The sequence below is a fragment of the Sus scrofa genome, chromosome 1 (genome assembly GCF_000003025.6).
Source record: "Sus scrofa isolate TJ Tabasco breed Duroc chromosome 1, Sscrofa11.1, whole genome shotgun sequence".
Classification (NCBI taxonomy): Eukaryota; Metazoa; Chordata; class Mammalia; order Artiodactyla; family Suidae; genus Sus; species Sus scrofa.
Window position 1 is genome coordinate 83,029,450 of NC_010443.5, and position 14,094 is coordinate 83,043,543.

Sequence of the window (14,094 nt, forward strand, 5' to 3'; positions counted from 1 at the left end):
TAGTATTCCCCAGCGTTGATGCAAATAGGGAGGGTGAACAAGACTTCGCTAGTTTTTCCAGAGCAGTCTTCAGAAAAAAAGTCTTAGGTGACTTACCTCTTTGATTAACATCACCAGGGATTGGAGGTGTGAACGTGGAGGCTGGACACCTCTGCTCTGCATCGAGCTTGAGGTGCTTATGCTACACTTACAGGGATGCCCAGCCCAGGCTCCATTACTATTTACTCCTCTTAGTAGGTATGTGGGAGAAACTGGCTGTGGTACATTACCGGGCCTCTGACAGAGAAGTGGTGCCATTGCAATGTGAGAATGGGGTTAATAAGGGAAAGAAAAGAATCCCCAGCCAATCTAAATTAAACAAGCCTGAAACCAATAGAAAAAAATTTGCAGTGTGTATTTGGCAGGTTTAAGACAACTCATGACAATAAAACAATGGACTCTAATGCACTATATATGTATATATAGATCTCTTAGGCATCATAATCAATATGAGCCTACAATATTTAAACTTGATTCAGGCCACATTCAAGACAGTTGTTCTTATTTACAAATATTTAAATTAAATACAACCTGAAACGTGTTTTGTTACATACAAAAAAAGAAACTATACAACTCAGAGCAATGTTTGTTGGTTTTAAATAATTACATTTACACTAAATGGAACCACTTGTGGTGCTCAAGTTTTTATCACCCCTTCCAGAAAATCTTTTTCTACCATCTCTTCTATTTTTTGCCTGGCTTTGCTGGAAAACGGTTTGTGGTTTTCCAGCTTTGTGTCCTTGCCAGGGAAGGTGTTTGAGTAGAGGACGGGGCTCCCTGAGTGTCCGGCACAGCGGCTGGTGACCTTGCTGTTGAAGACTTGGCTGAGCACACTGAAGAAGGGCAGGAGCTGTGCGAGGCTGCGCACTGTGCCCACGGAGAGCAGCAGGTGCCCCGGCTCCCAGCCCAGTGCTCGCCCAGACGTGTCCTCCTCTGGATTTTTCTGCAGGAAACAAAAAGGGGACAGTTAGGAACAGGCGCTGCAGTACGTGAGAAAACTTAAACATCTGCCAGCAGAGTTAAGGAAGGAATACAAATGAAGACATGAAGTCTCCATCGTAGACTCACTAAAACCTTGGCCTTCTGTGCCATTATTAATCGTACAGAGGGTCTAACACTGTAGTAATATTTGCCAACTAGGATGCACAAGCAAGCTTAGTTAGCAGAATTGATTTCAGGTAGGGAAAAGTCAAATACAAACATTTAGGGTTGTGCTTTGCATATACTCAAAAAGCTCCCAGATTTCTGGACCCCCCCCACTAATTTTAGGACTGGGTCCTAAAGTGACTACAAAATTGGGGACAAAGGGCCTTACACATTTCATTATTAGTAAATTAACTTCCTATTAGCCAAATGGCTTAAACTTGCCCCAAGATAGTAATTATTGACCATGGGCCCTGCTGCTATCACAGTAGTAGCAGAGAAAGGAAAGGGACCCTCAGGAGAGAAAATGCTATCTGATTTTGTGTTGTGCTAAACTTCATGAGAAGGAAAGCTGGGCTCTGCCATTTGCATCAGTGGGCAAGATCCAGAAGGGACCCTCACTTATCCAATGGGCCATACAATCTATCTTGCAGTAGAGAAGTCAAATGAAAATGTCAACTAAATAGAAACACAATCATTTACATACTTAGGAGGCTAGTTTGAGAAGCCGACTAAACTATACACATGTCGCTGCAGACATCAGTCTGTCTAGAGAAAGTTCCTAAGATGTCTGAACGGGGCGGGGGTGGGGGTGGGGGGGGAGAGTCAGTAACAAACATGCACTTCAGTTAAAGATAATGAAAACAGGAGTTCCTGTTGTGGCTCAACGGAAACAATTCTGACTAGTATCGTGAGGATGCAGGTTTGATGCCTGACCTTGCTCAGTGGGTTAAGGATCCCGTGTTGCCATGAGCTGTGGTGTAGGCCAGTAGCTACAGCTCTGATTCAGCCGCTAGCCTGGGAACCTCCACAGTGGCCCTAAAAAGCCCAAAAAGAAAAAAAAAAAAAAAAAAAAAAAAAAAGATAACGAAAACAACTGGGTAGGAGAAAAATCAAATGGGATTTAGGAAGGAGAATTATAGTATGTCATATTCATTAACAAATGGGAGTTTGCCTTCTAAGATCAGATGTTGGCTGAGAAATTTTATTTAATATTTTAATATCACTAGTTTTCTAGCAGAGAAAGCAGATGCAAAATCCAGCTTAGCTTCTTGTGTGGTTCACTTATTTTAAAATAAAATCCTGAGAAAAGAAAATAGATTTAAAACGGAAGACTCTAGGAGCAAATAAGATCCAGTTCTTTATGGCCAAGAGAGGAAAAAGAAAAAAAATCAATGGGTTTATTTCTTGTTACAAAACCACCTTCCTTTTTCTTACCTCATTAAAACACTGGTTTTAATGACAGTCCTGGAACTGGCTACCCCATCCCACTAACTGGCTGACCACACCACCTTTAGGTGCCTAAGTCAAAGGGCAATTCAACAGTAAATAAAGGTAAACAGAGATGAGTTTACTCGGAAAAGAAATCTGAAGTGGTAATAAGCTTGAACCCTGTACGCAGCTGATTTCCAAATGTAAGAGATCTGTGGTGTAACCTTTTGTTTACAAAAGGAAATACCTTTCAAAAAGAACCTTTACTAATAAGCTCTTGACCAAGAAAAGTGCACTTGTTTAGTGTTTCTGCTCTTCTTAATCAGAACTACATCACAACCTCAATAAGAAATAAAAAGTCAAACATTTTTCTTCTGAATGATTTCTCCTTTCACTTCAACAATCTACACTTGAAAAAAGACTTCCTTGCTGTTTACCTCTCTTGTACTGTTGAAATCCAGACCTGGGTTTGTGTCTCAAGATTTGGTCCAGATGTGGCAACTTTCGCTGCCATATCACAAGCATCAAAAAGCCACCCTCACCTGATGCTTGGCCATCTCCAATCCCTCCAAAATCACTGTCTTAAAGTCCTCCTCCTTGTCCTGTGGAAGGAAAGAGGAGAACTCATAGCCTTTGCTCCAGTGAAAATTGTGCCTGGCCATGAAGACCTTGTTTAAGGTGTTTTGGATGGGAAAATTGCTTTCCAGGCAAAACACTTTTTATTCTGTGGAACAAATTCTGTGCAGAAGACTATAATGTTATACCTTACATAAGAGAGAGGTCTTGCAAAAACTCTGGTCACTAATGAGATGTGGGAATGACAGAAGGTCCGTGTGCCTGGGGTCAAAAATAATCATGCTGCTTCTGCATTTGTTGTCACAATTACTTCTGCAGACCCTGCAATAGCAAAGTGAAAGAACCCACGTCCTGTCCTGAACTCTGGAATCAACTTTCATCTTCCTCTCTGTTCTTTTACTTATTCATCCCTAAAGAAACGTCTTGATTTTAAATCAAATTCCTCATGCCCTTCAAGAACGATCTCCTTTTAAGTCACCTCTTTGCATTCCATTTCTAAGACTGTATTGTGGTTTAGAAGCTGCTGCCTGAAAAGGGGACCCCAGAACACTGGAAAATTTCTGAGCACTCAAAGCACATATTGCAAACTAGGACCCATGAAACAACCCAGGGCACTCCCAAATTATATACTTTACTTTTGAGATTTTTTTTTGAATGCGGAAAAAAGAAAAGATTTGTAACAAAGGCCTACTGATGAGCCTAAGAAATTCATTACCATTTTCTTGGGCAAAGACCTGTAATTAATTAACGTGATGCAGTGGAGGATGTACATAACATATAAGTATATTTTACAAATTTTATCCTCTTACACTTAAAAAATAAATTAAAAAGGAATGCAATACCTTTGCCCTTTTCCGAAGAAGTTTTGCGAGTCGTACTACGTAAGGTTTAAATTCTCGCTGATGTATGCCCTGCCTTCTGACTTCCAAACCTGAATCATCTGAGGCTTCTGGAATAAAGGCCCATCGGTACCTATGTATGGAAGAATAGTGTCAATATCAGCAAGATGCACTTTGTGTCATGCAAGGTGAGGCCACGTACAATAGATGCCTCATGGCCCCACCACCTACACGGCTGCACATCTGAGCTGTGCCACCTATTACCCTGGCACCTTGGGCATGTTTCTTAACGTGAGCCTTCTAATACATTATTAACTACCTCACAGCACTGTTATGAGTAAATGAACATGTAAACTTGCAAAGTACTCAAACACCATTTTTTTCATGAACATGAGGCAAGTAACTCAGCAAATGTTTCTATGCCAATTCATTAATAGGTAAAAATTTCCAACATATGTTTGGCCAGATGTTTCCTAACTACACAGTAAGGGGGTGAAGAACTGAACAGACTTAAAAATTTAAGTAGGATTTCTTTCATACTTCCATTTTATTTTTATTTTTTGTATTTAATAAATAGCTATCTATGGAAAAATTCAAATGGTGTAAAAAGGCATATCAAAGAAAGGTAGTCTCCTGCCCAAGACAGGTTCTGTCATTATTGCCAGTTTCTCTTATATACCCATATATACCCATCCAGAGTTTGTGCATAAAAGAAAACATTTTCATACAAGCAACCCCCTCCTCTTTTAATAAATAAAATTGGTGCTTATTTTATTACATACCTTGGAGATAAGATCATAAACACTATCTTTTTTTTTTTTTTTTTTTTTTTTTTTGGCTATGCCCACAGCACATGGAAGTTCACGGGCTAGGGATCAAACCCATGCCACAGCAATGACCTGGGCTACTGCAGAGACAATGTCAGATCCTTAACCCACTACGCCACAGGAGAACTCCAAAACACCATCGTTTTAAACAGCTACATTGTCTTCCAGTGTTGGAAGGTACTGATTTAACCAGTTCCCTAGACTGTCCAATTTCTTGCTACTACAAATAATAGAGCAGAACTGACACCCTTACATAATGCTGACTTTTCTGCACCATCTGAGTACAGAGGTTGGATAAATCTTTCCATGGAGTAGAATCACTGGTGTAAAAAGAATGTATATTTTGAATTTTGGTAAATATAAACCTCTCTGGAGAGGTTTATCATAGCACTGTACACTTCCAACAAGAATAACAATGTCTAGGGAGTTCCCATTGTGACAGAGTAGGTTAAGAACCCGACCAGTATTTAAGAAGACATAGGTTTGATCCCTGGCCTCGCTCAGGGGGTTAAGGATCTGGCACTGCCTTGAGCTGTGGTGTAGGTCACAGATGTGGCTTGGATCCCTCATTGCTATGGCTGTGGTGTAGGCTGGTAGCTGTAGCTCCAATTTGACCCCTAGCTTCCATATGCTGCAGGTATGGCCTTTAAAAAAACAAAAATAAAGACTGTTTCTATTGCTAGGGGTAAAGTGAAATGTACTTTTGTATCTTTACCATAGTTACTAATAATTTTAATTGGAATTTCTCTTATGAGCATGACAACACCTTTTCCTACGTTTACAAGCCATTCCTTTCTTTTTTTTTTTTTAAAGGAGCTTCTCAGGCTAGGGGTTAAACTGGAGCTGCAGCTGCAGGCCACAGATACAGCCATGTCTGTGACCTACACCACAACTCATGGCAACACCAGATGCTTAACCCACTGAGAGAGGCCAGAGATCGAACTGCATCTCATGGATACTAGGTTGGGTTCTTAATGGGAATTCTCTACAAGCCATTCCTTTTCTACGATCTATTTGTTAGCTCTCTCATCAGGTCATTTTTCTGTTGGATTAGCCATCTTTACATAGTAAGCAAATTAGACTTCGGTCATTTACATAGCAAATATCTTTCCCCAACTCACCGCTGCCTTTTAAACGTTGTTATCTTTTAGTCACAGAGAGACTAAAAATGCTGTGTAATTAAGCTATCAAATATTTTAAACTTTTGGAGTTCCCGTCATGGTGCAGCAAAACCAAATCCAACTAGGAACCATGAGGTTGCGTGTTTGATCCCTGCCCTTGCTCAGTGGGTTAAGGATCTGGCGTTGCCGTGGGCTGTGGTGTAGGTTGTAGAAGCGGCTCGGATCCTGCATTGCTGTGGCTCTGGTGTAGGCCAGCAGCAACAGCTCTGATTAGACCCCTAGCCTGGGAACCTCCATATGCTGCAGGTGCGGTCCTAAAAGGTCAAAAGACAAAAACAAACAAACAAACAAAAATATATATATTTTAAACTTTTGAAATATGTATCATGCTTAAAAAGGTATTACTCTTCCAAAATTATTAAATTCTCCATGTTATCTTTTATTACCTTATAGATTTTTTTAAAGACAGTTTAAAAAAACTGTAGTTAATATTATAGCATTTTTCAACCCTTTTATAATGACAAGAAGATAAACACATTTTGGTTCTCATCATGGAGTTAAAAAGCCAATAGTATGAGCATATTACTTAATATTCTTCCTAGAGCATGAAGACTATCATCTTTATGAACATAAGCACCTAATTTGGGGCCACTTGCCTACAATTCTGCTTAGTATCCTTTTCTGAACTTCTTTAGGAGTTAACATCAGATTAGCAGATACCCAGTCACTGAAATTCATTAAGAAGCAGATGTATACAGTTTTCAAATGAAAAAAAAAAAAAAAGGAAATGGAGTTAATCTAAAAAAAAATTCTAGTTCTTACCATTAAATTTAACGAAAAGTAAGTTTGTGCAACAGCAATTTTTAGAGATTTAAGAATATCCAAATACCAAAGATTCTGATATATTACTCTTTTCCTATGAATATTCCCTCTTGGAAGAATAATATAACACAGTTAAATACATTATATAAATATATATTTGATCATGTGGATAAATTATCAAATTATCTTAGCTACATTTTGATAATCAGTTTGCCTATTGTTACAAAAATTTAAATATAAACAACCATAATTAAATATTTTTGAGCACTTACAAACAAGGCACTTAGGAGAGTTTAGAGTTTCTCTCCATTCCCCTTGGCCACCTCTAATTCCATTCATTACCATCTGAAAGAAGAGCCAAATCGATTCCAGTATTGCCCACCTCCCGTTCTTTCTCCAAGCTACACAGCCAGAGTAACATTTCTAAAATACAAGACTGATACTATCATTTCATTCCTTAAACGCTTCAGTGACTCCCCATTGTCCTGAGTTCAACTCCAAATTCTCTAATACAGCTTACAAGTCCTTACACAACAGGTGCTTTCTCCCGACATTCTGCTCCAGCAATACTGATCTTTCAACACTTGAGACACACCATGCCCACTCCAGCCTCCTAAAGGTGGTTAAAACTCCCCTGAGGGTCAGCCCTAACCTGTGGAGCTAGGAGGGTCTCTGCCACATGGGCTCCCAGCTCTCAGAACATCCACATGTCTAACTGCATCTCCCACACTAGATCTGAAGTTGCTAAGTCCTGTCACCTGTTGCCTCGCATCTAGTGGGCACTCAATCAGCTGACTGCTCTGTCAGTCTTCACATTATCCACAACAACCATTTCCAGTAACTTCCACAGACTGTGCCCAACCCCCAGCAAGACAATTATGGTTTAATAAAAATTATGAATACTTCAACTTACACACAAAAAACTTTATCTTAGATGTCACTGACCAAAGCGAATGTGTTTCAAAAATATCCATTTAATATCTTCACTTTTACTTACATCTGAAACTGAGGAAGATTTTCAGAGGGTAACGCCAAAGCCAAATCCAAAAACTTGCAAGCAGAGAGATAGAGGTTTAACCAGCGCTGGCTGTTATATGAAGTAGAAAAGCCATTACCTCCTGTGTAGGTCGTCTCCAGACCGGCCACAGAGGGGCCTGAAGTCCTAGAAGCAGGAGATGATGCTGTCAGCAGTTGTACCCACTTACTAACAAGTAATTTCTAGAAAGTCTCAAAGTGCCAGCTAATATTTTGCATAATCATTCTGATAAATATACCAGTAACTGCTAAGTAAGGTCATGAATAAATTCATTTTTACTATTCTCAAATCAAAAGTTCATTTTTGTTCCTTAAATTTTAAGAATGTAAAAATAGGAGTTCCCATTGTGGCACAGCGGAAATGAATCTGACTAGGAACCATGAGGTTGCGGGTTCAGTCTCTGTGTTCACTCAGTGGGTTAAGGATCTGGCATTGCTATGAGCTGTGGTGTAGGTCTCAGACTTAGCTCAGATCTGATGTTGCCGTGGCTGTGGTGTAGGCTGGCAGCTGTAGCTCCGATTCAACCCCTAGGCTGGGAACCTCCATATGCTGTGGGTGGGGCCCTAAAATGAAAAAAAAAAAAAAAAAAAGTAAAAATAGAGAATAACTTGTTATACTAAAAAAAATATATAAAAATATTAAGCTGTAAAACCAAGAGAACTCCCCCTACTACTCAGTGTCTTTCTGCAAAGACAGTGGAAGGGAATCTTTCTATAATAATAAACACAGTTATTAGTACAGGGGACTCTCTTTTATAAACCTGGCACTAAAGAAGAGTAAAATACAGTCAAGCCACAATGTTAAAGAAACTTTTCAATTTATAAGCTCCATCTGTACAAAAATTCCTACATAAATAAAAGTTATATTTAGTCATACATTGGTAAACTGCCTTTACTAAAAAGAAGTATAGCACATTACACTTTTTAAGTACAGCATGTTAAATTGAGATCATTCTGGAAGATCTGTACACCTTAGTGGCAGGTTACCGGCATAAGAGGTTTTGCTGCATGTTGCAGGAACAAGATCTGACCTACTAGAACTGACGTGACTTATGTAGTTGAAACAGTACTGCTTTAAACTAAATTTGTGTCTAAAGACCAAAGGCCACTACGTATCCCAATACGATCAGTTAGGTAATAACAGACTAAATAGAGTATTCAAATAGAGTGTCTATACTCTCCTACTTATAATGTTCTGAATGAGCTTAGGATACTCAACACTGACAAGCACATACTGACATGAATTACATATTACCGTGAAATATCTTCATCAGCAGTGAGTTCTTGCTCCATCAGTAAAAATACCTGTACCTGAAGACCATGGAATAAATGTTAAACGTTGATTTAATCCTTCTTTCAGGCTGTCTTTAGGCTATACTTTCATTAATCCACATACAAATTTTAGTATACAACTTTAGGATCTTTAAATTATACTTAGTTTCTTAGAGTAAAACTGCAGATTTAGCACAGAGCCTTGCTACTAATTTGGCAGAGGTGAGATGAAAGTATGCTTCTATTTGGTGATTATGGAACAGAGTTTCAGTTATTAAAAAAAAAATATTAAGGCCAATTTCTTTGTGGGCAAGTCAGAAATGTTGGGTTTTCATAGTTATAGAATCCTTTCCCTTTCCTTTTTCATCTCTCTCCCATCTCCCCAAGATCTTCAGATGCAGGTGACAGGCTATGGTCTGGGAGGGGAACAGACAGTGTAGTAGGACTAAGGAAAGTCTTACTGTTGGAGAGTTTACAAACTCTTGTCAAGGACTCTCTGATGCAGCTTTCGTGGGATAAGCACTGCACCTCAAGGGTGATACGCGCCTTATGTCAGGCCATCTAAATCCATCTCAAGCATCTCCAATCACTCTTGAGTTACTGCTATAGGCAAGGACCACGCCTGGCAGCCCACGACAAAGTTAAACATTTGGTGTAGAAGAGAATGAACTAAACCAGATCAGATGAAGTAAGGATTCACAAGGGGCTACTACTGAGACTGGTGCCTGTTTCAAAGTTTAAGCTGTATGGAGATGGAATCTGACTTGTTTTTTCTATTTTCCACTGTAAAATCTGTCTGTAACAGGCTTAACCAGAGTTCAGTTCTCTTCCAAGATGAGTCTCTCCCCAGTGAGCATGGTGATACTTGTCACATTGTTTTATAATTTAGATTTACTACCTAACTGAATTAAAATTCACTCACCAGTTCTGTAATCATGGTGGGCCAGAGCGAGGTAAGATGTTGTGGAGACATTCTTAAAAGTAACACTCTGAAAAACAGGAACACTTGAGAGTGAAGGGTTGGCACCTGGGGCAAGCGAAGACTCTCAACCAATCTCTCTGAAAGAAATGCAGCAGGTTTTCAACATCTAAATAATTACTCATTTTTATATAAGCTTTTTTATACAGTCTAGTCTAGTACTTCTCAGAATATCTATGGCGATGGATCATCTTTTTAAAAAAAGTTTCCAATCTGTTGCAGATGGATATTTTCATAAAATAAAAACAAACTGGTAGAGAAAAATCAAATTAAAGAAATATAAAATACAAATGCCATGTTCTTGTTACTAGATTCAACAGATTCTATCAAACTGCTATAAAGGTTCAAAATGCCTGCTCTATGGTTTCTGTACTTATCATGAATGGATTAGCAAACTGATACCAGTCCATGGACCACACTTTGAATAGCAATGATCTAGTCAACTTAAAAAAAAAAAAAAATCAGAGGACAAAGAGTGTGCACCCTGTACACTAATTAGAAAGGTCAAAAACGAAGGAATCACGTATCTTCTGAGAAAGAGAAATGACCTCACCAAAGAGATGACAACCGCCACTCCCATCCCAGTCCCCACACCGCCTGCTGAGGAGGGCAGCACTAGCACAAGACTTGGCAGCTATTTGGTGGCACAGGGTGATGACTGCCCTGCTATCCTTCGGGACACAGAAGGCCACCAACCCATTTGACGAAGGTTGTCAAAAACTTTAAACAATTCTCCACCCTAGCCCCAAACTCCAGATCCCCAGTTATTTCTAGCTTAAATTTTCTGGTTCTGCCTCCCTTCTGGTCCTCTCCTTTGAAGGTTTCGAATTCCTTATCCACAACAAAAAGCCATTAACATGCCTTTCTACAGCAAAATGGTCTTACACCTCATTCTCAAACAAATTCCTAGGTAATTTGACCCAAGCTATAAACTAGAGGCCATGTTCAGGCAAGTCCTACAAACTCAGTGTTTGATTTCCTTTATACACTAGTTATAATTTTTGTTGTTTAGTAGAACAAGTTTCTAATTCTACAACCTTTTCCATAACCTACATTTGGTATATTTCACCCCAGCTTATAACTTGGGGAAAACATTTTCTAAGGAACAAAAAGTCCCTACCTACAGTTTGGAAGATAGAGAAAATAGTTTTCCACTAGTTACCTTGTATATCTGGAAGATATTTCTGATACTGGTCAATTTCACTGCTGAAAATAGCAAATGCCAATCTTTTGAGAAGCATGGCTCTCTGCTCTAGCTCCACATCACGATTTGCAAAGAGATTAAGTGAACTGCTTTGAGCCACAGCTACACGAGCTGAAAAAGAAAAAAACAAGTGAAAAAAAGAAAAAGCAAGTGAGGGAGGCTGTGATAGTCATCCAGTGATTTGAAAAAGGATTGTATTATTATTTTGTAATGGCTAGAAATCCTATGACATCCGAGAGATGTCTCACGGTTTCTAGCCATTAAAAAAAAACTTAGGGAGGAACTTAGGGTAGAGTAGCTGGGGCTCCTCTCCAGGCAGAAAGACCAGCAAACAGAACCAGCATATATAGGCCAGAAGACAAATGGGCAGGAAATGCAATGTGGAGAGGGAAGACAATTTAGAACTGGAGGTTTCAGAAGGTAAAACCACTCATAGCGCCACTGGATAAAACCCTTTATTTAGTATTTTATGCCATTTGCCTCAATCCTTCTCAAGGCTTTAAAAATAATGCCTGGCCTAGCAACTTTCACTCCTCATGTCTCATACTTACCCCATTTCCTCTTCTGCAGCCACACTGTCTTGCTTGCTCTTCCTTGAGCTCACCAAACTTTTTCCTACCCTAAAACCTCTGTCATTTTTGTTCCTTATTCCTAGAATACTCTGTCCCTAGACCTTCTCATGGCTGGCTGCTTTAGTTTCCCCTCAAATATGAGATCTTGAACTGTTATTTAAAACCTACTGTATCACCCTATTAGCGTCGCAACTTCTTAACTTACTCCCTGAGATACTCTTATTTATTTAAGGTTAGCATAATGCCTGGCCCATTTCTGTCTTTTAATAAATGTTAAATAGATGAATCTGAAACCTTAAAACAACCCTGTGGAGATCAGAGAATACACTGTCCCTTTTCCAGATGGGCACTCTGTTAGGAACTAACATGAAATGCTATAGATTCATCCTGCTTCACTGCTATTTAAGATCATTAGCATAACAACTTTCAAACTTTAAAAAAAACAAAAACAAAACACCTTTCCCCCCTCCAGATGAACTATGATGAGGAATCCTAACATATAAACCAATTATGCTGGAGAGGCAGTGGGTACAGAGTAATTCTGACTTTCTTGGCCTCTTTCTTTCTTCCCTCAGAGGAGAAAAACAGAGCCCAGGATTTAGTGTGAGCTATCTGACAGGTCTATTCCACCTGTCTGCCTTTCTTGGTCACCCCAGCTCCCTCAGTGCCATTCAACATTTACTTTTACTGAGTGCTTTCTATGTGCCAGGTTCTATGCTTTGTGCTGGGAAAATCATTCAAAGACAAATTAGACATGGTCAAATAGTTTCCTTTTTATTTTCCACTACTCTGTCCTCTTTAAGTTTTAACATGTTCCCTTAGGGTATTAGCTATAATGTGACAAACAGCACATTCTGGAAAAGAGCCAAGTAAATAAGAATGGACAGTGTACAGGAAAGACACTGCTTAGGCTGTCTGCCCAATACTCACTCATCAAATCTCTAAACGTTGTCTTATCATGTGTCATCAGATTGTCCATGATGGCTCTCCAACTGGAAGAGACAAGGGTTACATTGGGTCGCTAAGATTTTATGGTTGTTATTATTGTTATTAAAAAAGTGTTCTGGAGTTCCCATTGTGGCTCAGCGGTTAATGAACCTGACTAGCACCCATGAGGACTCGGATTCGATCCCTGGTCTCGCTCATTCGGTTAAGGCTCTGGTGTTGCCATGAGCTGTGGTATAGGTCGCAGATGTGGCTCAGACCCTGCGTTGCTGTGGTATAGGCCAGTGGCTACAGCTCTGATTTGACCTCTAGCCTGGGAATCTCCATGTGCCATAGGTGTGGCCCTAAAAAGACAAAAATAAATAAATAAAGTGTTCTACTTGGTAGAGCACTTGATTTCAACAGACTTTGTTGAGCTGCATTATCATGTTGCAAAGAATCAAGATGACTTACTGATTGACACAAGAGGCATCCATCTGAAAGAAACTGGGATCCATAAAGAGATCAAAGGCTTCTTTTTTCCAAGCTCTCCGCGTGTACTGATACCCACTAAGACTGCTAAGCAGCTGGACGCAGGCTCGGTAACTAGGGGCATTATGGGCACTAGGAGGAAGGAAAACCACCTTAACGTAATGTTACAACTTTAACTGTCATATTAAGTTATTCATAAGTGTTCACAATAACCTAAAGCAATGACAGGAAATAGAAAGAGCACCATAAGGGAAATACTTTTGACTATAATTTAAGGTAGAAATAAAGTCATTTTGTGCTAAGTTCAAAAATGGTAATAAAGGATCACAGTTTTTTACTAACAGACTATGAATTAACGAAGAAATCTAGTTAAATAGTAATAGTACCTGTGATTTCGGAGGTAGGGCACAACATAATGCATAATATTTACAAGTAAAGGAATAACCCGTTCTTTTTCATCGCTATAGAAAACCATATCCAAAAGATGAGCCAAAACCTAAAAAACATAACAAATGAAATGGAATGCATAATCTAAGAGCTGAAACTGGTAACATTTAGAGGTGGTTTTCAGTCTGTAAGAAAACCTAGAATACCTTAAAATTAGAAAAACCTAAAATCAAATCCCCCTTGTCATTTTTATATGAATGGTTTCTGCAACTATTTTTGTTTTTGTCCATTATAACTACAGGATATATATATATATATAGGCACAAATTTTACTATTTCCAACCAAGACAGGGAGGAAAAGAAAAAGAAAGATTACGAACCTTCCAATGTGACAGTGAGTAAACAGCATATTTGAGACCAGAATCTCATAATTCTCCTTTCCTGAATGGGTTAAGAGGGGCTTGGAAAAATATAACCACATGAATAGAGCCCCAACTCTGTCACTGACCTTAGGTCATACTGTTCTAATCTTTGTGGGGCTCAGTATCCAAGCGTTTAAGGGAGAAACAAAAATGACCTGCAAGGCTGTATAACAGAGTGTAAAAAGGCGTGAGAGTGTCAGAGGATGTATATAAAAATGTTTGGTAGGA

The 14,094-nt window shown here is 39.2% G+C and overlaps 1 protein-coding gene across 11 annotated transcripts in view; it reads right to left on the reverse strand.

Annotated features, from left to right (window-relative positions):
• The window catches only part of DOPEY1 (dopey family member 1), a 107,625-nt gene continuing 93,898 nt past the window's right edge, over window positions 368-14,094 (reverse strand). For 3 of the 11 annotated variants that reach the window (XM_021091853.1, XM_021091842.1, XM_021091831.1), the window contains 10 exons: window positions 13,444-13,553; window positions 13,040-13,189; window positions 12,572-12,633; window positions 11,028-11,180; window positions 9,809-9,945; window positions 8,870-8,925; window positions 7,577-7,741; window positions 3,813-3,942; window positions 2,937-2,996; window positions 374-982 (listed from right to left, as the gene is read on the reverse strand). In XM_021091853.1, the coding sequence (XP_020947512.1) occupies window positions 677-982; window positions 2,937-2,996; window positions 3,813-3,942; window positions 7,577-7,741; window positions 8,870-8,925; window positions 9,809-9,945; window positions 11,028-11,180; window positions 12,572-12,633; window positions 13,040-13,189; window positions 13,444-13,553 (1,329 nt within the window). In that variant the 3' untranslated portion in view covers window positions 374-676. Of the gene's footprint in view, window positions 983-2,936; window positions 2,997-3,812; window positions 3,943-7,576; window positions 7,742-8,869; window positions 8,926-9,808; window positions 9,946-11,027; window positions 11,181-12,571; window positions 12,634-13,039; window positions 13,190-13,443; window positions 13,554-14,094 lie in introns of all 11 variants that reach the window. The other 8 variants (XM_021091876.1, XM_021091863.1, XM_005659411.3 and 5 more) reach the window with 5 other exon arrangements.